This window comes from Atractosteus spatula, chromosome 7, assembly GCF_055471065.1.
Source record: "Atractosteus spatula isolate fAtrSpa1 chromosome 7, fAtrSpa1.hap1, whole genome shotgun sequence".
Lineage (NCBI taxonomy): Eukaryota > Metazoa > Chordata > Actinopteri > Semionotiformes > Lepisosteidae > Atractosteus > Atractosteus spatula.
In genome coordinates this window covers 14297459-14324168 of record NC_142712.1, presented here as the reverse complement: position 1 = coordinate 14324168, position 26710 = coordinate 14297459, and the positions used below count along the sequence as shown (strand labels likewise).

Sequence of the window (26710 nt, the reverse complement as noted above, 5' to 3'; positions counted from 1 at the left end):
TCTTGGCTCAGGCACGTCCTCTTTAGTATTACAATATTTTTTTCACTTCTGCACTTGAAATCCTTATCTAAGCGTATTTTTATTCCTTTATTATTGTCTACGGAATAGGATCTAAAAATGTTTCCACTTCCTAGCAACTTAAGCTTGTCTCTTTCTGGTAGCAACTGAAACAAACTGAACACTTTGAAAGTTTAAGTAGACTTTAAGTTTTCAAATTCTTTTTAAATTGGAACCATGGGAATGTTCACTCAAAACAACACTTTGGTATTTTGCTTCTGAACAAGACACGAAGACAACAATTCTTGTTGGTCTTGCCTTGCTCACCTGGTGTATACCTTTAAGGTAATCATAACCCTTCAGGAAATGAACAGCTTTTAATGGGTTATCTTAGATTTGGAACATTCACGAAAATGCTAAGAAATTAGTTTCAAATGTCTTCTACATTTTCTGTTTAGTTCTCACAGTTAGTATCAAAAACAGATTTCTTTAAATTTTGGCAGTGATATAAAAATTACACAATTCTTTGGCAACATTCAGACTAATAAAATACTTCTGATGTCAAAGACCTTGATGCAGGGAGATTAAGATGTAATTTTCATGGAATTATGCCCATAGACAGAACGGCAAGTTTCAACAAAGTCAAATAAGCTTAGTGTTCTTGATGGCATTGTACTGTATATCACACCATTTCCTAATAGTTCCATTCATACAGCATTAACTTTCTGACTCGGATGAAGATAGCCTAAATTAACCTTGTCAAAACTCTTCCAAAACAAGTGCTATATACATTTGTTAATGTATAAGAAAAATGATTGTAAAAGAATAAACTAATTAGTCTGGTGGGCAGGAATACTTCAATCAACAAAGGAATCTGAAAAACCAAAGCAGAACACAACTTTTCCTTCTTGCAGTGTTGTCAAGAGCGACTTTGAACATAAAAATCCATTAAAAGCGAGATTTTATGAAGAGCAAACATTGGGTACACTCCAAATTTCCTTGAAAAATAACTCATCTTTGGGACAATGCATATTGCTAAATGCCCACACACGTATGAGATTAATTATAGATAATATTAACAAAACACTACACTAGGATGGTAAATGACCTTACAGTATGTTCTTGGATAGCATTATGTTGCCTTTATATAGCATAATTAGCCTTCCAATTGTTTCCAATAGTGTACTGTAATTAACAATAACGTCATTTGTACAATTAAGGACAGTTGCTATATTGAAGCTGAAGAGCTAATGCAACTGAGATCAAGTTTATGAATGTCCATTTTCTTTACAGTGCTACATAACAGTAACTATAATACTAATACATCTGTAGCATGAAACCATAATAAATTTAAGGCGTTTCTTCCCACAGTCTATCGATTTACAGGTAAGCTAATTGGCTTCAGGGAAAATTAGCCCTGGTGTGAGTGTGTGTGTGTGACTGTTTGTGTCTGTGTGTGCCCAGCAATGGACTCACATCCATTGCAGGGCATAAACTGCCATCCCCTGCAACCATGAATTGGAAGAAGCTGTTAGAAAATGGAGAATGGATAAAACAGTTTCATTAATAACAAAAACTATAATTGTTTGCATGGTAGCTTCATCAAAGCACAAGCTTGTCATGCTAAATGTTCTGTTCTATGGTTGTCAGCATTCAAACGCATGATGCTCTCACCTCTTTGGGCATCTCACGTGGGAAAAAGAAATATGGGATGCATGCCAGGGCAAGCAGACACGCAGCCAGTAAGAAGCCCAGCCACCATGCACCCACCCATCTGGGATCATCATTTTTTAAAACTATTTTATCTGGAAAAAAAAAGAAGTATCAAAAGAATCTTTCCGTGTCCCCACTGTGAACATTTCTTACAGAAGTTTTTTTTTTTACCTGCGCTTATGTTTCCATTTGTTTATGTTCTGTGAATGACTTATTACTAAAATCACAGGCCACTTAAATATGCAGCCCAAACATACCATTTACATTTAAATTACTACCAATTACTCAAGGTGTGCCCATTGGTGTTTAATTCATAAGTTTAGAAACAATGTGGTCAGAAATACTTTTTCAGATTGCCGAAATGAACTTGATGAATCCCTTTCCTGGAATACTTTTTGGAATTAAACTTCTACCAGAGTAAGGTCCCTTTACAAGTAAGAAAGTCATCACCCTTAGAAAGGGTGCTTTCAAGGTAGTGCAGAGTGTTCATGATAGTATGCCCAGTGCTTCAGTGAGACAGAGCTCTTGACTTGTATACAATGAAAATGCAGAAGTAAGAATTTTTTATATTGTTCATATATAATGGTTATTTATGGGTTCTGCTATGTATAGCATTATAGATTCATGATTATAGTATTTTGAAACAAAATTGAACATTATACATATTATTATTTCAGTTGCCTATGATTCTTTATAAATAGCCCGGTATACCCCAGTATTAGAACTGCGTTGTTCACTAAGCTTGCTATAATGGTCTGTATGGTACTATATGTTTAGTGTGGTTTTTGAGTGAACTTGTCTTTGGTTTGTCTTCTGCACTAAGAATCCAGAGAAAATTTTTAGGTCTGTATTCTTTCCTGTTAATGAATAACTTCTGCAGACACTGAACATATTGTATCGCATACAGACCTCCTTATGGTAGGGTTAACGATCAATACCAATGATCATACATTTTGGACAGTGCCATATAGTATATATATATATGTATATACAGTATAAATGTTTGTTTTGGGCCACAAACGTTCATTATAAAATTCCATTAATGAATGCCTCCCTTCTACGGCAAGAGCGTTTTTTACTGGATAACGATCTCAGTGTAAATAATCCCTGCATCTAGAATCAGAAAGATAATTTTAATCTTTGCATTTGCTTGAAGTTTTCTGCATTCGCTTACCAAAGGGAATCTTGTCAATATCCACATAGATACGGAGCATGAAGGATCCTAACAAAAAGGCTACAGCTGGCCCAATAACTGTGATGGCAAAGAGTATACCTGTGAAGGAAGAATAAAACAACAAACTTTGAATCAAGCTGTATTTTTCCTGAAATTTAATTTAAACTACTATTAATAGTAGGTCAAACTCAAATTTAGATTTAGAAGAGACATGATTCAAAAAGTTATTAATGTAACTTGTCTGTCTGAGGAGAATGATTACCTATCCATAGAAATAGGATTGTTATAAACATCCCCCTTTCCCTTTAATGAGATTCTGCAGGGGTGAAGAGAAGGCAAAGAGGGGGATGCAAGAAATGATGCTAATGAAGCTAAGAGGGAGTGGGTGAGATTAGACCTCCAACACTTTTGTTTACAATTCCATGTAATGTAGATTAACTATTAATGAAAACAATAAAATAAAACAAGTGTGACTACTGTGTGTTTTGCAAGCATTATAAAAGAAGATTAGACTTCACGATTAACAGAAGACTTTAGTTTCTTAGTCTTTGCACACACACATAAATTTTATACACAGTATAACTGTATCAGTGTAAAACTGGGAATTTCATTAAATCCTAAAATATTTAACATGTGACTGTGGTATATAAAGCAGGTTTTTGGGATATCTAGGCATTTTTGCACCCCTTGATTAAATATGTGGGTATTTCAAGTGAAATCCATGGTTTCTTGTCATATATTTGCATATACAGTATATATGTATATATGTTGAAAAATATATAAGGTTTGAATGGAAAACCACAAAAAATGTATGTGCTGTATACACATTACATCTAATCAGTTTTATGTTTCATTTTGTATTCTGAATTTCATAATATATTTTACACAAAAATGTTTGCACGCACCAATGTACAATGGGGAATTCCTTTTGCTTGCGTAGTCATCTATATAAGAGATACCAAACGGTTGTATTGGTACGCCACCAATTCCCAATAGCAGCTGGCCAAGAAACATAATGGGGAGGACCTTCTCATGGCCAATCTCCTTCCTTGCAGAGCAGTTGTGATGAGGTTGTTCCATATGTGAGGATCCTGCATCCAGTTGACAGATATCTGTGCTGTTGTTATCTTGGTCTGCATAAAAAAAAGTTTAAATTTATTGTTTGTAGGAAGGTTCTGCAGCCATATTAAAATGAAGATTAGTTATTGAACAACTGTATCACATTTCTTGGATTTCACTCAGTAATGAAATGTAAAAGCAGATGTTTTCAATGTTTATTTAATTTTCAAACCTTGCTGCATGTTCACCCACAAAAGTAATCCATTTTACCTGACATTTATGCACTGTGGGTGGAAATAGCACTACCAGCTTGAGTAATCTTAAACAGAACAGACTCATTTATAATCCATTTTGTTGGAGTCCTTATCTTATTTCTCCACAGTAAATTGAAGGATTATATTTTCATCAAGGAGCTTCTCATGTTGAATGTTAGCCTTATGATATAGAAGATTGAAAAGAACAAATAACTTCAGAATACTACAATAAATGATTCAAAGAGAAACTGATTTTTACATATAATAAAGTAAGAAATAGAGAAATAGATTTAAAATTATTTCTGTTTAACAGTTATGCCTCTGTTCTGTATTCTTAATAAGTATTATTCATGAACATTTAAATGTGATAATTATGATATGACATGAAATAAGAACATGTACCAATCACATATTGGCACTACTAAATTCAAATAATTTCTATATATAAGTAATAATCATGAAATAGAATTCTAAAGAACACTTTAATATCATTATCCTAAAGCCAAGACAGAGCAATCTGATAACACTAAAAACATTGCACTTCCTGAAGTCCAACATAGTACAATAAGTGCCTTAGTTCTGAGTGAGGTGAAAATACCTAGAACTCAGGAAGTTTATTGTTTTCTAATCTTTCATGCTTTATATCTTCAAACAAGCCTTCATTGTTTGTCTTTTCTGTTTCCTCAGTACGTGTTCTGTGCATTTAAGAAAAAAGGACTGTACAGTAGTTAATGTCAACATATTTAAAAAGAAACACCCACTGTAGTTAATATGTCAGTGTATTAGAAAAAAAAGAAACACCTCTTTATAGGGTAAATAAACATATTCAGCTGAGAGTTTCAAAGTTCATTCTAGTGCAGTAACCTGTGAGAAAACAAATGACTAACACAGCACAAGCAGTGCTTTAACTCACTATTAATGGATTGGTCATACTCGTAACGTTCAGTGATTAGATGCGGTAAGGCCATCAGAATCCCAGCCAAGCTGGCAATACAGGCACCACCTCCAATGAACCGTGGTCTGTGAACTCTGCTTCCAAAGAAGCTAACGAATACAATCAGCATTGTATTCCCCACCTGAAATGGACAAACACATCGAATATTAAGGCATTTGGTGGAAAATGTAGACTTGGATCTACTGCCACTGCAATATCCTATTACTTGATCGGGAAGCAGTGAGGGTCAGACTTCCTCTTCCATAAGGTCAGGCAACTGTCCCTCAAACAAAGCATTTTTAAGCTAATAACAACTAAAGACTTGTTCCTCAGTCGTGTTACGACAGATTGTCTTATAAACAATAGTTGTATCAGGAGGATTAGTTCTATTCAGCTGCCGTAGGTGGAATTGTATCACAAGTAAATAAATAATTCTGCAGTGCACTGCTATTACAGTCAATTAATCAATGAAACTTTTATTTAAGCTTTACAGTATTTTTTAAATTATTTGGTACAGTGCACCTAAGATAAAGTAAATATACTGTACATCTATACTTACTTCATTAAAGGAAGCCAAAAGGCCTGATGTCTGGCTGGAAAGACCATATCTTTTTTCAATAGTGGAGATGGAACTCTTCAGATAACCTGAGACCAAAAGCTGGGCTAGCTGAAGAAGTCCATGGCAGAAGACAAAAACCTGTAATACAAATGGAACAGGTTGAGAGATCTTCCCCACTTTTTAACATTACCACTTATACACCCTCACCAATTGCCATGCTTGCTCCTGCTGCTCTGTGGGGTGAGCTAGCATTGGTGTGGCAGCCAGCCACTGATCTATCCAGTACTCAGCACTGGTTGCCATGGACAGCAATTTGACAGACCTGGGAACCTGGATCACCTGGAGATTATTACCTCTCCTTCTCAGGTGTGATATTTAAGGGCTTCTCTGACTCTTCTCAGAGATACAGTATATTACAGGGTTTTATCTTTGAGCTTTCCTAGCTTTCTTTCTCTTTCATGCTTTGTTGGAATTCTGACCTCGGCTTTGTTCCTACCTTGTTCCAGGATCATGCCTCGGCTCAGTATCTCTAACTAGCTTATTTTGGCCTAGAGCGTGTCATGCTTAAATCTTGTCTTACAGATTTCCCCATTGTTCTTTGGACTGTGTTTTATGATTTCACTGGCCTGACCCCCACTTGCTCAACCATGAATTTGAACAGCACTGCTTCCCAGAGTCCCTAGCCTGCTGTAGGACCCGTCTGCTTGTGCGCAGCACTCCTCTGTTCTCTTGCCAGCGTGCTGCCTGCAGTGCCCTAGGTCTCATCTGCCTTTCATGCAGCAAGTGGGTGCAGCTCTCACTGAGCAGGGGGATCATTACACCCCCAATATATTGAGATTGTACAGTAGTATATCACACAAGGCACACACATTGCAAGTGCCATTTGAAATGCATCTGCTGAAACTCACTATGTTAAAAGCAGCTTTTGATGACCTCATTTCTCTTACATTGCATTCAAACACTCTGCTACATTTTTTTATTAAATGCGAAAGAAATGTAGGCAACACAGTCCTTGAGAAAAATCAACACATTTCACCATTACATGTTTCTGTAAGAAAAAAATATTTTTGCCTATCTGTTACCAGTTAAACCATAAATTATTGCAGCCACTGTTTGAATCATTTTACTTCAGGTCATTTGATGCACTCCTTTAGTGCATTAAGAGCACCATTTTGTGGCGAATTTATTTTATTTTTATTTGTGCACCAGATGTGGGCTCTTTTTGCACTACATTAAATCTTGAGGAAAATACAGACATGTGTACATTAATACAATGTGTGCAGAACAGTAAAGGGTGGCAGAAGCCGTATTAGAAAACAGTTTTTAAGTGTCTGCTGAAAAAAAAATTCCTCTAAGAAACACATGAAAACAATCGAAAATTTAAAAAAGGAAGTTTACGACGTCATGAGTTCTCGTCTGTGTTTCAGCAACTCGGGGAAAAGTAATACTGACTAAGCTTTTTTCATTTACATAATATTTCCTATGAGTCAAACATCCCAATTCTCTTAAACCACAATCTGTCATGTTGTTTTAATATTCCAGTTTTAATAGTTATTTTCCTTAAAATTACAGTATACTTTGATTTATTTGCAAAACAATCATTAGAAATACAAGATCCTCAGATGAAGTTGCTTTGATACATTATTTAATTGTCATATGCTGAAATGTTTGACCTCTTAGCAACTAAATAATGTAACAATGAAGAAGTGTTTCCTGTTACACATAAAGTGCCAAGTCTAAACCTTGAGCTCTTTTAGTGTTTGTTCCCTTTTCAAGAGGATCATGGAGAAGTAACACACTAATATGAGACTAAAAGTACTACTTCTTCTTTGAATCCTGATTAAAATATGATCATTTGCATTGCTAAATAGATTTTTGGGATGTTCTGCTTTCTAAGACAATTTGTCTTGCTTTCAATGTACTTCTTTGGCCCTTAGAATAGTCAGGGAAGTATGTTAGATTGTTCAAGATTATTTTCAATGTAATAGATATGTTTTGTTAATTATCTTTTTCTCTAATGAAAAATTGAAGTATTTATAATCCTTTAAAAAGGTATTGACAAAGTCTGCACAACGGACCTCTTCAAGATCAACTGTGGAACATCATCTGGAGGCTACAGAAGTTTCTGAGGCTCTAGAATCAGCTACCCCTCCACATTGAGCATTTTTAGTTTTGATCCTTGAATCAATCACTGACCAGCAAACAAAATAGCTAGATGGGACAAATTTCTATATTCGTATTGCCTTATTGTCATATTTATCACCTGAAGGCACTGTCACTAAAATTACAATTTCATGTCAGTGGTACCTTAATGTGTAAATTTACACTGCAGGAGCAGAGGCTTTCCATTTTTTATCATTTCCCCCTTCAACAATGTGTTATTAAGATCAAAAGATTTTCTGGCATAAACAATTCTAATGTTTATTTCTGGGCAGGAAACACAGTATAAAACCTGCAGCATATAAAGCCTTGAAAATCAGAGAATGGTACTGCAGCTTCAGACCAATGAAGATTTTTTATTCCACTGATATACTGTTAAGTTTTGGTTAAGTAATGCATTGACAAGAATATGAAAAGAGGAGGTGTCTTGAGTTACGTACTAGAACTGTACAGTATATCTTTCTTCAGTAAGAGAATAGGTATTTAGATTAATCTCTTCTGATAAGTTTCTGTGACTATGATTGCGAGGTCAATAAAAGTCTAAACAGAAAACTGTCCTTCAAGAATCAACAGGCCACACAGAACTGATGATCCTGCACAAAAATGATTTTCAGGAAATAATAAAAAAAAATACGTATGCATGCTTTCAATGATGCAAAACACATGGCTTCCCTTCCTTGTCTTATAGTATCAGGTTTCTGGGAAAGGACACCTACATCTGGAGAATTTCCAAGCACAAGCTGAATTTCCCATATATAGTTGTGAGAAAAAGTTTGTTAACCCTTGATTGTTTCATATGGATTTCTGCATGAATGGCTCCTAAAATGTGATCTGATCTTCAGCTACATCATAATAATAAATAAATTTACATTGCCATATCTTTATTGAACAAATGGTTTTAAAAATCAAAGTCATTGAAAGTACAATATGTGAGCCCTTATATTTAGTAACTAGTGGAACCTCCTTTATTGGCAATAACCTCAACCAAACACTTCCTGTAGCTGCTGATCAGTTAGGAGGTATTTTGGCCCATTGCTCTATACAAAACTGTTTCAGTTCATGTATATTTTTGGATGGTTTGTTTGAACAGCCTGCTACAGATCACACAACAACATTTCAATGGGATTGTGGTCAGGACTCTGACTTGGCCATTCTAAAATATGGAATTTCTTCTGTTTGAGTCACTCTGTTTTTGATTTACTCCTGTGTTTTGGATCATTGTCATGTTGCATGACCCAACTTCTTTTGAGTTTTAGATCACAGATGCCCACTCCTAGGGAGAATAGCAATGGTGCTGAATCTGTTTGTAAACTATCTGCCAACTGTGGACTGATGGAGGCCCAAGTCTTTAGAAATCCTTTTGGAACCCTTTCCAGTCTTATGAACTCTTCTTCTGAGGTCCTCTGAAATCTCTTTTGATCAGGCCATATTGCACTTCAACAGAATTGTATTGTGTAGAGCGGGTAACCAAAATTGTGCGACTCCAATTACCCTCTTTTTTAGAGTTTAAACTATTTGTTCAATAAAGATATGACAACATAAAATACTGTATGTTGTGTGTTGTTTGTTAAATAAGACTGTTTTTATTTATAATTATGACGTAGATGAAGATCAGATCACATTTTAGAAGCCATTCATGCAGAAATCCAGATAATTATAAAGGGTTCGCAACTTTTCTCACAACTGTACATTTATTTAATTGGATATTTACCTGCAATTTTGAATCCAAGACAGAAACAAAATAGGTGGCAAGAAACATTATGGTATCTTACTTTATTTATTGCTAGTGATTTGATATGTGCTTCTTCTTAAAATTAAGTCTTATTTGTAGACTCTAACATTTCACTGTTTGTTGGAAATGCTAATGCATACACTGTATATTATTTGTTAAACAGACCTTATAAACTACAGTACATAAAAATCTCAAACATATATGCAAAAATATGGTTAAAGTGGAGTTTTTTAAAGCAAGCCTAATGTACTTCACTTTGCAAAATATAATACCACATTTTATGTAAGAGTTTTTCCCATTAAGTAATTTAATGCTTTTCTTGACTCACAAAGAAGCACAGTTTTAAGTTGCGACGAGAGCTTCTAATCATTTTAATAAGTGGCATCTCGTAAATATTTAAAAAAATTGTTACCACTAACATGGAATTTAGGACAGCTGTTGTTTTAAACATAAAAGCCAAGCACTATAAATATACTTTTATCTTAAGTATGACACGACTAGCTCTAAAAGTAGATTTTTTTGTACAGTAAGAATTAAATGTATTTTTAGTATAGAGTTATTATTGAAATAGAATAAACACAATATTTTCACTGTTCTCTAATAACATAGACATATTTATCTAGCAATGATTTAATTCTAGATTATTTATCCAATAAAGGGTCACTGGATAGATTGAGCCTATCCTGGCAAGCAACATGAGCTTGATCAGGATACACCCTGAATAGGATATCATCCCACCATACAGAAAGATCACAGACACACTCACTTCAGAGTTAATTTTCCCAGCAACCAATCAACCCATCAATATGTTTTTTGGACTATAACAGGAAACCAGAGCACCTGGACGAAACTTATGTGAGCATGGGGAGAAGATACAAATTGTATATGGGAAATAAACCCAGGGTCCAGCACTACAAGCCAGCAATGTTAACTGCGTGCAACCTGATTTCAGCGCATATAAAAGATAACCTTAAACACAAATTGCTAATCTGGACTTCCTTATACAGTATTTCCCATTATGAAACAAGTTAGTGACTTATACAGCGACTTATACTAATGCTTATACAGTGACTTAGTGACTGTTATACAATGGACAGCAGAATGAGAGCAGTTGTAGTAGTATCTTACAAAAAAATTACACATAGTTAAACACAGTCATGCTGAAAACTCTCCTCAACGATTTCAAATTAATTGCAGCCCTGCATTCAGCTCAAGAAGAACTAAATCTGCAAGTTATTTTCCCAGCATATTTACCCCTTAGGGGGTGGGTTTCTCAAAATCAAAATAAGCTGTATTCACAGATCTTACAACAGCCCGACTCCACAAAAAAAGTCATGCAAGTGAAGAGGAAGGATACAAAATTGGGGTGTGTACTGTAAGTGTGCTACCAAAGTTTGTTAACAATGAACTAATTGTTTCCCATGTCTATTGCAGCAAGAATAGAAAGAGTGTCAGTAATGTTATATTGTATGTGGTCAAACTGGTTGGCTCATATTTAGAACAGTTTTGCTCCACCTATTCAGAATTAGGGTACTATATACCTATAATATTATATCATGGAGTACCCTATATACTGGGGTGCTCTATAATAGTCTATATTATAGAGTGAGATTCCAATGTTCTTACCTTTTTAGCATTAAATGAAATCACTCACACTTCCTGTGCTCCCAAAAGCTACATTTTTATACTCTACCTTTATACTGTAAAATGGATTTCTCCATCGTGTTGTGGGTCTTCTTTGGTCAGCAGGGCTGCTACTCTGGGGGTTTTCAGCCGTCATGTTGTCAACCTTTTCTTTAATCAAAACAATAAAAGGAAAGAATGAGATTGGACGTCTGTTTGCCCTGTGTGTATATTGCTTATCTTTGTACTTTGCACCCTCTCACAGCCTTCAAAGAAGGTAAAATGGCCTAAGATGATTAACTCCAGAGTGGAACACATAATCCAAATTGTTCAGCTGAACCTATGTCTTTGCATAGCTTAGTCCTAACGAGCATCCCTTAGGAAAGTGGCAAAGTGGTAAATTTGTTATTCTATTATGCCTTAATTAGGCATTTTATGCCAAAATAAAAAGAAAATCAATTTAAAAATAACAATTCATTATTTGCATTTAAGGTAGAAGAGCCAGATTATGTTCAAACTGGCTTATTACTAAAGTCTCTCCAGCCAGCTAAAATTAGGCATTATTATGTTTACCTTTATATTTAGTTAGTTAGCACATTATGTTTCAAATCAAAAACAAATTTCACTTGTTATTTGATTCCAGTGACATTATAGTTTCATTCTTACTCAGTGCCTTCAAGGCTTCTTACACAACACCTATGAAAGATTGCACGCTATCCTTTTACACCTATGCATGCATTTTACAATTTTAGATGCTTTACATGCACATGCACCATAAAAGGAGAATGTGTCTAAAACATTAAATGCATTATTATTTAAACGCTTTCTAATTAAATCACATTCAGCTGTAAGATGAAGCAGTTTACTTCTAAAGAAAACAGATTACAGTATGTGTTCTAAAAGTAATGGGGTTTAATATCAATTCAATTTAATTCTGGTTTTAAATACAGAATTGGAATTGGAATGGAAAATTATACTCTTTGAACTTTTAGTAACTCTCTGGATATTTTATCTGATTTAGATATATGGTAAGGGAACAACTGTTTTAATTTTTAATACACTATATGTCTATTCTTGTTTCTTGAGGCTTTGATTTACCTTACAGTACATTCTGTTCAATCATCATTTTACTGTTACAAATAACAAATAAAATCTATGATCTATTTAAAATACATAGAAAACAATGTTTTTGTTCTTGTAAAACGTTCTCATGGTATTCATATAGGGTATACAAGATTTTAAGTTATAAAAAATAAAGCTTATATGACCTAACAACAGGCAGAATTAGCAATTTACAATGACATTTATCCTTCCGTGGCCTTGACAGTGGATTTCTCAGTGTTGAGCATCATAATGAGTTGCTGCAGAATCAGATTGTTATTCATAAACCAATGGCAAAACTTTTTCAATAGTTGCTCAGGACAGGTTGCACCCATTTAGAAAAAGAGAGACAAAACCGAATCAAGTAATCATAGGCCTTAAAGTATAACAATACAGTAGTTCTATCACATGTAATGGTATGGACATGATCATGACACCTAAACTAGAGGTTCAGCTGTATGGCAATATGATTCAAGGAGATCATAAACATGGATTTAGACCAGGCAGATCTTGCCTAACTAAGAACTACAGCAAGTCCTTGGAACATTTAAAGGGAATGACAATGAAGGGAAGCAATCAATGTCAAACAGTCTACTAGCATTTAAAATAATAGGTACTGTATAGTCTATATACTTAAAACTTTAATTCAAGGGATGCTATATTAAAATTGAACAAAGCACAATTAAGACCTTATTTAGACAATTGTGTTCAATTTCCATCTCCACAGTACAAAATAGTGAAGAGTGCTCTAGATTCAAAGATAAATAATACACATTCCCACCTAAAGGAATATCCTATTCTGACAGAAGTAACAATATCAGTGGTTCCCAACTCTGGTCCTTGAGGAACACTGTGCCTGGCAGTTTTCATTTCTACAGTAAGTCTCCAGTGTTAATCAATGACTTTATCTGATTGTTTACACTGTACTTTTAACTAACTATTTTTTTCAGTCAGTCCTGAGAGTCAAAACCTCCCTTCTTTCAGGGTACTATTTCCAATAACCCTAGCATACAGTGCATTATGCTGACTCTCCTAAGTGTGACCTTATTTCTGACCCAGCTACTTGATGTACTCATTGATAAATTTATGATGAACAGAAACAGGTGAGAAAGACATTTTATCAGACATTCCCACAATAAGCATTTTTTCCCTCTGCATAGGTCCAATAGGTTACATTTCAATCAACTTTCAAACTGTTCTCAAATTAAGAAATTTGTATAGGGTTGATACGATAATAATAAATCCCATTTGACCTTTTAGGAACTGAAAGCAAATTTATAGTAGATGACCAATGGCATCCTCTCATTTGTAACTTTTCTTTTTGTTCTCATGGTTTTCCAAATGGAGTAATTCAAGTACTTTGAGCCAATTAAAAAGTGTGACAAAATTCACACTTCAAAACTGAGTTCAAAAGTTTTTTTTAAATGCTTACTTGATTCATTTTAACTTGATGCAGAGATAAGGAAGTGGCATTAATGAGATAAAAAACAACCATTACTGTATATTAATTGAATGTGAGTAACTAAAATCTAATCCTTAAGGATATCTGCAATTTACAATAATTTTACAATTTGTGAACTCACGTGTGGCCAGACTTTACATTTTATAAAGCAGAAGTAGAAAACAAGGGCATCTTATCTGGAAGTTGGTTATTTATAGAAATGACAAAAGAGAGGTTTATGTCAATTCATTTCCTAAATTCAATCTCTGGCAAACTCTTATAGAGTGTATAAGACTCTACAGCAAAGAAAGATGAGTCAGTTAACTGAGAAACTAACACTTCAACAATGTGCAACTTTAGCACCTTCAATTTATGTTCACTTGTAGAGAGAGCCTTTGAAAGGAAAGAGAGCTAAGAATTGTGAAAATCCAAGTCAGTTAAATGGATTAACCTTTTTAATTAGTGGCAAAAATTAAACTGATAGCCAACATGGTGGAATTGATGGGAAAGGTGTGGGAGAGGATTAAGTGGCTTCACTTCATCAGATTTATCAGCCATTTCTCTTGCAGTTTCTAGAGCATTTGCTATGAAGATTATCAGGAAAAAGAAATCAATCTGGTGATATGGGGTCATACCTCAACACATATACTGTAATACCATACAACCAATAGCAGGTTTTCTTCCCACGTCTGCTGACCTAATTGAACTGAACATCAGCTTATTTGCACCAATACTGTAACAGTTTTCAAAAGGCTTCAGATGATGATTTTAGACTTCTAGAAAAATGTATTCTAGCAGTAGTGGAGATATGAACCTATGGCACAAAGTAATGTGTTCATGAAAGAGCAAGAATTAACAAGGTGTAAATCTGGTTTTATCCTCGAGAAGGAGGTGAACCCTTCAGAACTGTCTCAATACACAGTGACAGGCGATTCTGGGTCAGAACACGGTGTCAGAGACTTTGCAGTTCATGCTTCATGAGTAAATGCAACATCTCACTTGTAATAATAGAAGACCTCCACTTTTGACTATCACTGAGAAAAGCAAAGCTGATATTTAGAAACAACAGAAACAATATCGACAGAAATAATAATAGAAAACCAGCACTGAACGGTACTGTATGTGGGTTATATAGAATAGAAAGTCAACAGCCAGAGTTCTTTTTTAGTGCAGGTACTGTACTTTTTGCAATGTTATTTGAGAAACTAATTACCTAAACTCATTTTTAAATGTTTAAGAACAAATGTATTACTAAACAGGCTGTGAAAAAACATATCTCATTTTTTAAAAATGTAGAACACATAAAGAAAACTAAATCTTTCCCACATAAGTGAGCCTGGAACCATAGTTATAGTGAAATCTTTTTTCTTTAAGACAAACAGGAGGAAGAAATCAATAAACTAGAAGCAAAATGTGTGCCACAGAAAGTGCTATAACAGGTAAAAAATATATTGAAGTGAAACTAAAGCTTAAAGATTAACTTAAGCTTAACTAATTTGCTGAATTACAGTATATATTATATCTGTATTTGTGTGGTTGCTAGTTTATAAGCTATGCTTTAGGAGAAAAGAGATTTTCCTTTTTCATGAAAACAAATGCAAACATCATCTTGCAAAACAAATGATTGGTTAACACAGCTGTGTACTGTTCAGACATAAATAATTACATTTTCTTTACAATTTATTGGTATAAAGAACAGATGTTTCAGTTTCTACTGCTACGCTCCTATAAAGAACAGATATGTGATTTCACTATTACCATAATGAATTTACCAAGAATAGTAATAGCAAGAAACTTACAGTAGTTGACGAAAACCCTTTTTGGACTCTTCAGACTCTTACAAGAAGGAATTCCAAAATGAACTCTGAAGAGAAGCAGGAGGTTTATTTCTCAAAAGAGGAAATGGGCGGGACAAAGCATTTACAGGGAATTTGAGCTACCTTCTACTGCATTCTTCTAAAACACAATGTCTTTCAGTCATACAACCATTTTACGATCATGCTTTCTATGCCAGCCATATGGTGATATGGTTTGTATGTTTGCATTTTTACTCTTACGTCTTACAAATCATTGCAATATATTTGCAATAAATTTTGTGGGAGCATTAGCATTCTATCTAAATTCAAAATTAAGTTTGGATTGTATTTTGCTTTGAAAATCTTAGTTTCAATCATCATTTTTTAAACAAACTATTTACAGCTGTGAAGAGACATCTAAGCTTGCATAAGATCACTCTGCAAGAAAACTAAGAAAACACTCTTAGTGTATATAAGAAACTTTATTTCACTTCCAGAAGAGGTTCCTCATTTTCCTACTCTGCTCTTCACTTTAATTCATGCTGAACATGCAATTTTGTAAATTACAGTGAGACAGCAGAGCCATTTAACCTCAAATTAAAACCATTTGATGAATGCCAGGGATTGAGGAATTGTATTTCTTTTTACAAGTACCATAAAAAGTCATGTGTTTGTTCAGACAGAAATATATGTTATTGTATTTCCAATAACAACAAAAAACACATTAGGCTAAGACATGAACATAGGACTCAAGAAATGTTACAAATGAGAGTGTACACCTCCTGATCATATAGCTAATTTGGTTTCTACGATATGTTTTATTGTTGTTGGCTCATTCTTTTTTTTGCTGAAAGAAGCCAACATATCAGCTTTTTCAACATGGTTGGGTAGTTTGTGCCAGACTCTCCAAACCAGTTGGTTTAGAAAAGTTTTCATTTCTATTTCAGGGTTTGTATTTCCTTGTTGTTTCTAGATTCTAAAGTGGTCCATTGGCTTTGACTCGACTTTGTCAATGCCATTGAAGATTTTAAATACTTCACATCAGATCCCTTTATACTGTAAATGGTTCTGTTTAAATAATGGACCGTCTTTGTGTTCATTTTTGTTAGTAATTAAACATTTAAATTTAAAAGGCTCTGGAAGTGATATGGGTTCAGAATGGAAGAAAGGAAGCGTACAGATACAGGCCTTATTGAAGAAAAAAATCTATTTTATTGCATGTCCATAAGAAAGAGATGCACAGTTTCTTATGAACTTAAGAAAACTTAAGACTTTCTTAAGAACTAACAGATTTTAAGTTGTATTCATATTAAGATCGCGGTCAGTTCTGATTAATAGTGAAACATAAAAAAGAACACCATTAAATTCAGATACAGAAACATGAAATAGAAAAACAAAACAATTGATCAAATTGTGGCGCTATTCTCATACTGTATAGTGTATTGCCAAAATAATGTGTTAACTACCACAGTGACTATGACCTGAATATCGTGAGGATATTTTGGGTGGTCTGGAAGTAAGCGGTGTACTGTACCGTATATTGCAAAATCAATGTGTGATTGCGCTTATTTGCTTGCCTCAAAAAATGGAGAAACATTTCACAGGACAGGTGCTGACAACTCAATCATAACTGCTAAAAGTGTCTGCACATGCAGTACAGTAGCATTTCACACGGCGAAAGACACCGCTTCTCATTTTTCTATTGAAGTCAGAGGTGTTATCAAGTAAAAGTAAAATGATATAATAGAACACTGTAATGAATAAAACATGATGACTTGCAATGTTCTGTATTATTTGTAATCTGTTTTTCATACATAACATTTTTTAATGTACATACTGTAATATGCATAATCAACAATCATTAAAATCTCCAACACATTAATGATTGTTTATGTTAACCATCCCAAGATATTAACTACAAGTAAAGATTTAGATTTTGATAGATTTAATGATTTTAAATGTGATAAATAATTCTAATTTAAAAGTACAGAATAATAAAATGCTATTTAATGAAAACCCATTATTAATTGCCACAATGTGCTATATGTAACATATGAGACAAGTTTAATGTTATTACCATTTTCTATAAAACTAACATAGCTGTCATTTTGATCAGGAGCAAACTAGTTTTGGACTTGTTTATAGCAACCAAAGTTTGCAGCTTTCCTGACGCAGGTCTATGACTGATATCCATGTCATACTCCAAAATATTCAGGAAGCAAGTCTCCTCATGTTGGAAAGTCTTAGCTAATATATTCCAAAGAATAAATTGTTCCTCTTTACTATCAACTAATTGAAATGTCTCAAACTGATTGTTTTATTTGACTTATTATTAATTCATATTCTGAATACTCAAGATACTGCTAATTATTTAAAACTAAATGTTTTAAAGCAAACATATATAGTTATATTTATATATTATTAATATATAAAGCAAACTCAACACCAAAGCTCTTTAAACATTTCAAATCAGTTCTAACAATGCTGTTGTTTTTTCTTATGTTCTATCACAGCATATTTATTAGATGTGCAAAAATCCAGCCTAAATATTCTTGTAGAACTCTCTTTGGATGCAGAAGACAGTTGCTTTTACTTTAAAATTCTGCTTTTCATGTAGAAAAGTGAAATAGTTTTTTACCAGGAAAAAAAGTGAAACAATGTATAGGTTGTTTCCTATCAGAATTTTAAGATCCAGCTGTAAAGCTGGTCAAAGCTTGTGATTTAACTAGATTGCCACTGGGTGGAGATATAACACAGTAATTCGGTAACTCAACATTATGGAGTAAAACCTAAATTCAAACGTGAATATTAAATAACACAGAATCAAAGATAAATATGATATATGATCAATATGCTTCTTTAAAAAATCTAATGCAAATGCATAATTTGTTTCATTTTTAAAGAATTGTCATCCAAAAAGAGAGTAATACAGTTTCTTGCAAATTAACTACAGATTAAAGCCCTTCAGCATAGCCTGAATTTTCTTGGATATTTGCATTTACAGTATACAGTATCTTAAGGCTGTATTGGCTGGGAAATATAGACCATCTTAGAGGTAACAGTAATTAAACAGAAATTTAAGACCGCTCCAAGGAGTGTGGACTGCCGAAAGATAACTTTGTGATATGTGTACAGTACTTGCATTCATCATATTTTCCTAAAGTTCATAGAAGCTGCTTGCCAAGACCTAGAGCTTTGTAGGGTATAGCTATACCGGACATGAAGCTACTGTATACAGGATATAAACTTGTTTAAACTTTTTTTAACTGTTTTGTCCACAGTACGAAAAGGCATAATCTTTCTGATAATTGCTACATGTCTTAAGAAAAGAGGAGGTCAAATTCTAACTGCTTTTGAGAACAACTCAGAATGTTAGCACAGCTAATGTTTTAGCACAGCTAACATTTTAAACGATTGAGGTAGGAAATCTATATGAAAACTGTAGGTGAGGCTCAGCCCTGGAGTTCTGCAGGCCAGCAGGTTTTATATACAGTAGGTGTCTTTGAATCAGCTGTATTTTAAGACCTTGGAAAAGTGAAACTACAAAAACAAAACCCGGATAAAATCTGAATACGGGGTAAGAAAATAAATACTGCATGACAAATACTTTTCTGGCAACAGAAACAGGAAACAATGAGGCCTGCATTTCTGTTTTAAAGATAACACACCCCAAAGGTAGGATTCAAGAGCCAAAATAATCGGGATCTTAAACACAGAATGCTGGAAATCATATTATAATTAACAAATCAGAACAGAAAATTGTTCACATGAACACAGAGCGACTATACATTTTCTCATATTTTCTTTCACATCACTTTAGACGGAATATTTAGGTGTTTACATACTCTTGACATTTCTGTTTTTATTTCGGATTTATGGTCAGTTAATTGTGTGGATGTAAATATTTTAAAAATATGAAAATATTTATAATAAATTTTAAATGTTTACACCTCCACTAAAAAAACATTACAGTAGAAATCTTCATATTGAATCTTAAACTCTGTACAGTACAGCCTTACTGTACTTGACTTACATCTGCCTTCCTGAGCTTCAGGTACATTCTTTTTGGTCTTACATATATTGTAAATTGTATACATGATTCACTCTCTTAACTTAATATAGCCTCTTTCTAATTTAAAGATTTCCTTGTAAATATACTTTTTCTTTTTTCAAGGTATTGAGAAAAATTATGCAGGGATGAATAGCACATGTAGCTGCATATAAATTAAAATGAAGAAAAGCTTCAAGATTACTTCATGATGCCCAGACAAAATAAATATTTTTTTATTTTATTTAGTAATGTACATAAATATAATTGGTAATTTAAAAAGACAAGCTATTTTGAGAGGTGATAAATTAGCCTTTGATTCTGTATGTTATATTTTCGATATCATGAGCTGACATAGTAAATAATTTATACAGTACATTACAATACGTACAGAAGGACAATAACATTTGTGTTATTGGTCTAGAAACCGAGGACAACGTGAACATCTCAAATTTAATATATGGCTCTTTATACTGCATTGCCATAAATGGGGATGTTGTCTAAATCCCCAAAAAGCAAAAGATTGAAAGAAAGTGCTTAAATGTCTTAATCTGGTGCATTTGGCATCGAATGCACTGGCATTTTAACAGGTGTAGCTAAGATTTATTGTGTTTTCCTGACTCTTAACCTATTTAATGCTGATACCATGCTCATGGAGAGTACGATTCCACACAAAATTTCCAATATAGGAATACTTGTCAAAAAATGAAATTGTACCACAGTTGATACATTTTATTTGTTGTGGCAAGGCTGCTAAGTCTTTTCAGACTAATATTTTGATGCCCTGAGTTATATTTTCTGCTTAAATGAGTGTTAGGTTGCATTGAAGAAAATCTGAACCCTAACCCTAACTGCCCAATCCCTTAGGTAGGGTTAGGGTTAGTATTATTAGAAAACATAGAGAATGTTTGATGGCATGGCTGTGTTTTAGGACAGAAGAGAAATTTAGGAAATGTGATATTTTAATGTTCTCTTCACATTTTTTTTTCTTGCATAATGGCTCTATATACTGCATTGGCCTAAGTGGGGATGTTGTCTAAATCCCCAAAAAGCAAAAGATTGAAAGAAAGTGGTTAAATGTCTTAATCTGGTGCATTTGGCATTGAATGCACTGGCATTTTAACAGGTGTAGCTAAGATTTATTGTGTATTCCTGATTCTTAACCTATTTAATGCTGATACCATGCTCATGGAGAGTACGATTCCACACAAAATTTCCAATATAGGACTACTTGTTAAAAAAATGAAATTGTACCACAGCTGATACAATTTACTTGTTGTGGCAAGGCTGCTAAGTCTTTTCAGACGAATATTTTGATGCCCTGAGTTATATTTTCTGCTTAAATGAGTGTTAGGTTGCATTGAAGAAAATCTGAACCCTAACCCTAACTGCCCAAACCCTTAGCTAGGGTTAGGGTTAGTATTATTAGAAAACATAGAGAATGTTTGATGGCATGGCTGTGTTTTAGGACAGAAGAGAAATTTAGGAAATGTGATATTTTAATGTTCTCTTCACATTTTTTTTCTTGCATATATGGCTCTATATACTGCATTGGCCTAAGTGGGGATGTTGTCTAAATCCCCAAAAAGCAAAAGATTGAAAGAAAGTGTTTAAAGGTCTTAATCTGTTGCATTTGGCATTGAATGCACTGGCATTTTAACAGGTGTAGTTAATATCTATTGTGTATTCTTGATTCTTAACATATTTAATGCTGATACCATGCTCATGGAGAGTACGATTCCACACAAAATTTCCAATATAGGAATACTTGTCAAAAAATGAAATTGTACCACAGTTGACACATATTATTTGTTGTGGCAAGGCTGCTAAGTCTTTTCAGACTAATATTTTGATGCCCTGAGTTATATTTTCTGCTTAAATGAGTGTTAGGTTGCATTGAAGAAAATCTGAACCCTAACCCTAACTGCCCAAACCCTTAGCTAGGGTTAGGGTTAGTATTATTAGAAAACATAGAGAATGTTTGATGGCCTGGCTGTGTTTTAGGACAGAAGAGAAATTTAGGAAATGTGATATTTTAATGTTCTCTTCACATTTTTTTTTTCTTGCATATATTGCTCTATATACTGCATTGGCCTAAGAGGGGATGTTGTCTAAATCCCCAAAAAGCAAAAGAGTGTATGAAAGTGGTTAAATGTCTTAATCTGGTGCATTTGGCATTGAATGCACTGGCATTTTAACAGGTGTAGATAAGATTTATTGTGTATTCCTGATTCTTAACCTATTTAATGCTGATACCATGCTCATGGAGAGTACGATTCCACACAAAATTTCCAATATAGGACTACTTGTTAAAAAAATGAAATTGTACCACAGTTGATACAATTTACTTGTTGTGGCAAGGCTGCTAAGTCTTTTCAGACTAATATTTTGATGCCCTGAGTTATATTTTCTGCTTAAATGAGTGTTAGGTGTTATGAGTTCGGTAATCGGGACCGAACCAGTGAGTGAACCCACTTGCAGGAGCAAACAAAACCAAGTCGTAATCCGAAAGCAAACCGTAATCGTAGGAACAAGCCGAGTGTCCAGGGGAAGCCAGAAATCCGAAGGGGAACGAGTACCGAAGCCGAAGCGAGATCCGAGGTCGTAGTCCGTAGAGCAATCCGAGAATCCAGGGGTAGCCAGTAATCCAAAACAGAGCGAAAGTAACCAATCCAAGCCGAGATCCGAAAAGCCGAAGTCCAAAGGGAAAAACCGCAAACCGAAAGCCAAGACGAACACAGAGTAGAAGAAGCGCAACCAGGAAGCTCGAAAGGGAAAACCAATACTGAGCAACGAGGTAGGGAAGGACAGGTGTTTAAGTAGGATGAGACGGGGGTGTGGTGGTGGATGGGAAAACTGATAGGTGAACTGATAGATAGGGGCTACGCCTACTTCTGCCTCCTCCGTTGCCGGGAGGCAGGGATCGTAACATTAGGTTGCATTGAAGAAAATCTGAACCCTAACCCTAACTGCCCAAACCCTTAGCTAGGGTTAGGGTTAGTATAATTAGAAAACATAGAGAATGTTTGATGGCATGGCTGTGTTTTAGGACAGAAGAGAAATTTAGGAAATGTGATATTTTAATGTTCTCTTCACGTTTTTTTTCTTGCAGATATGGCTCTATATACTGCATTGGCCTAAGTGGGGATGTTGTCTAAATCCCCTAAAAGCAGAAGATTGAAAGAAAGTATTTAAATGTCTTAATCTGGTGCATTTGGCATTGAATGCACTGGCATTTTAACAGGTGTAGCTAAGATTTATTGTGTATTCCTGATTCTTAACCTATTCAATGCTGATACCATGCTCATGGAGAGTACGATTCCACACAAAATTTCCAATATAGGAATACTTGTCAAAAAATGAAATTGTACCACAGTTGATACAATTTACTTGTTGTGGCAAGGCTGCTAAGTCTTTTCAGACTAATATTTTGATGCCCTGAGTTATATTTTCTGCTTAAATGAGTGTTAGGTTGCATTGAAGAAAATCTGAACCCTAACCCTAACTGCCCAAACCCTTAGCTAGGGTTAGGGTTAGTATAATTAGAAAACATAGAGAATGTTTGATGGCATGGCTGTGTTTTAGGACAGAAGAGAAATTTAGGAAATGTGATATTTTAATGTTCTCTTCACATTTTTTTTTCTTGCATATATGGCTCTATATACTGCATTGGCCTAAGTGGGGATGTTGTCTAAATCCCCAAAAAGCAAAAGATTGTAAGAAAGTGGTTAAATGTCTTAATCTGGTGCATTTGGCATTGAATGCACTGGCATTTTAACAGGTGTAGCTAAGATTTTTTGTGTATTCCTGATTCTTAACCTATTTAATGCTGATACCATGCTCATGGAGAGTACAATTCCACACAAAATTTCCAATATAGGACTACTTGTTAAAAAAATGAAATTGTACCACAGTTGATACATTTTACTTGTTGTGGCAAGGCTGCTAAGTCCTTTCAGACGAATATTTTGATGCCCTGAGTTATATTTTCTGCTTAAATGAGTGTTAGGTTGCATTGAAGAAAATCTGAACCCTAACCCTAACTGCCCAAACCCTTAGCTAGGGTTAGGGTTAGTATTATTAGAAAACATAGAGAATGTTTGATGGCATGGCTGTGTTTTAGGACAGAAGAGAAATTTAGGAAATGTGATATTTTAATGTTCTCTTCACATTTTTTTTTCTTGCATATATGGCTCTATATACTGCATTGGCCTAAGTGGGGATGTTGTCTAAATCCCCAAAAAGCAAAAGATTGAAAGAAAGTGGTTAAATGTCTTAATCTGGTGCATTTGGCATTGAATGCACTGGCATTTTAACAGGTGTAGCTAAGATTTATTGTGTATTCCTGATTCTTAACCTATTTAATGCTGATACCATGCTCATGGAGAGTACGATTCCACACAAAATTTCCAATATAGGAATACTTGTCAAAAAATGAAATTGTACCACAGTTGATACATTTTACTTCTTTTGGCAAGGCTGCTAAGTCTTTTCAGATGAATATTTTGATGCCCTAAGTTATATTTTCTGCTTAAATGAGTGTTAGGTTGCATTGAAGAAAATCTGAACCCTAACCCTAACTGCCCAAACACTTAGCTAGGGTTATGGTTAGTATTATTAGAAAACATAGAGAATGTTTGATGGCATGGCTGTGTTTTAGGACAGAAGAGAAATTTAGGAAATGTGATATTTTAATGTTCTCTTCACATTTTTTTTGTCTTGCATATATGGCTCTATATACTGCATTGGCCTAAGTGGGGATGTTGTCTAAATCCCCAAAAAGCAAAAGATTGAAAGAAAGTGCTTAAATGTCTTAATCTGGTGCATTTGGCATCGAATGCACTGGCATTTTAACAGGTGTAGCTAAGATTTTTTGTGTATTCCTGATTCTTAACCTATTTAATGCTGATACCATGCTCATGGAGAGTACAATTCCACACAAAATTTCCAATATAGGAATACTTGTCAAAAAATGAAATTGTACCACAGTTGATACATTTTACTTCTTTTGGCAAGGCTGCTAAGTCTTTTCAGATGAATATTTTGATGCCCTGAGTTATATTTTCTGCTTAAATGAGTGTTAGGTTGCATTGAAGAAAATCTGAACCCTAACCCTAACTGCCCAAACACTTAGCTAGGGTTATGGTTAGTATTATTAGAAAACATAGAGAATGTTTGATGGCATGGCTGTGTTTTAGGACAGAAGAGAAATTTAGGAAATGTGATATTTTAATGTTCTCTTCACATTTTTTTTGTCTTGCATATATGGCTCTATATACTGCATTGGCCTAAGTGGGGATGTTGTCTAAATCCCCAAAAAGCAAAAGATTGAAAGAAAGTGCTTAAATGTCTTAATCTGGTGCATTTGGCATCGAATGCACTGGCATTTTAACAGGTGTAGCTAAGATTTATTGTGTATTCCTGATTCTTAACCTATTTAATGCTGATACCATGCTCATGGAGAGTACGATTCCACACAAAATTTCCAATATAGGACTACTTGTTAAAAAAATGAAATTGTACCACAGTTGATACATTTTACTTGTTGTGGCAAGGCTGCTAAGTCTTTTCAGACGAATATTTTGATGCCCTGAGTTATATTTTCTGCTTAAATGAGTGTTAGGTTGCATTGAAGAAAATCTGAACCCTAACTCTAACCTGCTCAAACCCTTAGCTAGGGTTAGGGTTAGTATTATTAGAAAACATCGAGAATGTTTGATGGCATGGCTGTGTTTTAGGACAGAAGAGAAATTTAGGAAATGTGATATTTTAATGTTCTCTTCACGTTTTTTTCCTTGCAGATATGGCTCTATATACTGCATTGGCCTAAGTGGGGATGTTGTCTAAATCCCCTAAAAGCAGAAGATTGAAAGAAAGTATTTAAATGTCTTAATCTGGTGCATTTGGCATTGAATGCACTGGCATTTTAACAGGTGTAGCTAAGATTTATTGTGTATTCCTGATTCTTAACCTATTTAATGCTGATACCATGCTCATGGAGAGTACGATTCCACACAAAATTTCCAATATAGGAATACTTGTCAAAAAATGAAATTGTACCACAGTTGATACAATTTACTTGTTGTGGCAAGGCTGCTAAGTCTTTTCAGACTAATATTTTGATGCCCTGAGTTATATTTTCTGCTTAAATGAGTGTTAGGTTGCATTGAAGAAAATCTGAACCCTAACCCTAACTGCCCAAACCCTTAGCTAGGGTTAGGGTTAGTATAATTAGAAAACATAGAGAATGTTTGATGGCATGGCTGTGTTTTAGGACAGAAGAGAAATTTAGGAAATGTGATATTTTAATGTTCTCTTCACATTTTTTTTTCTTGCATATATGGCTCTATATACTGCATTGGCCTAAGTGGGGATGTTGTCTAAATCCCCAAAAAGCAAAAGATTGTAAGAAAGTGGTTAAATGTCTTAATCTGGTGCATTTGGCATTGAATGCACTGGCATTTTAACAGGTGTAGCTAAGATTTTTTGTGTATTCCTGATTCTTAACCTATTTAATGCTGATACCATGCTCATGGAGAGTACAATTCCACACAAAATTTCCAATATAGGACTATTTGTAAAAAAAATGAAATTGTACCACAGTTGATACATTTTACTTGTTGTGGCAAGGCTGCTAAGTCTTTTCAGACGAATATTTTGATGCCCTGAGTTATATTTTCTGCTTAAATGAGTGTTAGGTTGCATTGAAGAAAATCTGAACCCTAACCCTAACTGCCCAAACCATTAGCTGGGGTTAGGGTTAGTATTATTAGAAAACATAGAGAATGTTTGATGGCATGGCTGTGTTTTAGGACAGAAGAGAAATTTAGGAAATGTGATATTTTAATGTTCTCTTCACATTTTTTTTGTCTTGCATATATGGCTCTATATACTGCATTGGCCTAAGTGGGGATGTTGTCTAAATCCCCAAAAAGCAAAAGATTGAAAGAAAGTGTTTAAAGGTCTTAATCTGTTGCATTTGGCATTGAATGCACTGGCATTTTAACAGGTGTAGCTAATATCTATTGTGTATTCCTGATTCTTAACTTATTTAATGCTAATACCATGCTCATGGAGAGTACGATTCCACACAAAATTTCCCAATATAGGAATACTTGT

The 26710-nt window shown here is 34.4% G+C and overlaps 1 protein-coding gene across 1 annotated transcript in view; it reads right to left on the bottom strand.

The window, feature by feature from the left end:
* The window catches only part of slco2b1 (solute carrier organic anion transporter family, member 2B1), a 28812-nt gene extending 13197 nt beyond the window's left edge, over positions 1-15615 (bottom strand). Inside the window, exons 1-7 of the mRNA XM_088921940.1 lie at positions 15547-15615; positions 11276-11376; positions 5691-5828; positions 5111-5273; positions 3790-4017; positions 2885-2983; positions 1672-1802 (exon numbers count right to left, since the gene is read on the bottom strand). Coding sequence (XP_088778066.1) covers positions 1672-1802; positions 2885-2983; positions 3790-4017; positions 5111-5273; positions 5691-5828; positions 11276-11362 — 846 coding nt within the window. The 5' untranslated portion in view covers positions 11363-11376; positions 15547-15615. The remainder of the gene's footprint in view (positions 1-1671; positions 1803-2884; positions 2984-3789; positions 4018-5110; positions 5274-5690; positions 5829-11275; positions 11377-15546) is intronic.
* Positions 15616-26710: the final 11095 nt, after the last annotated feature.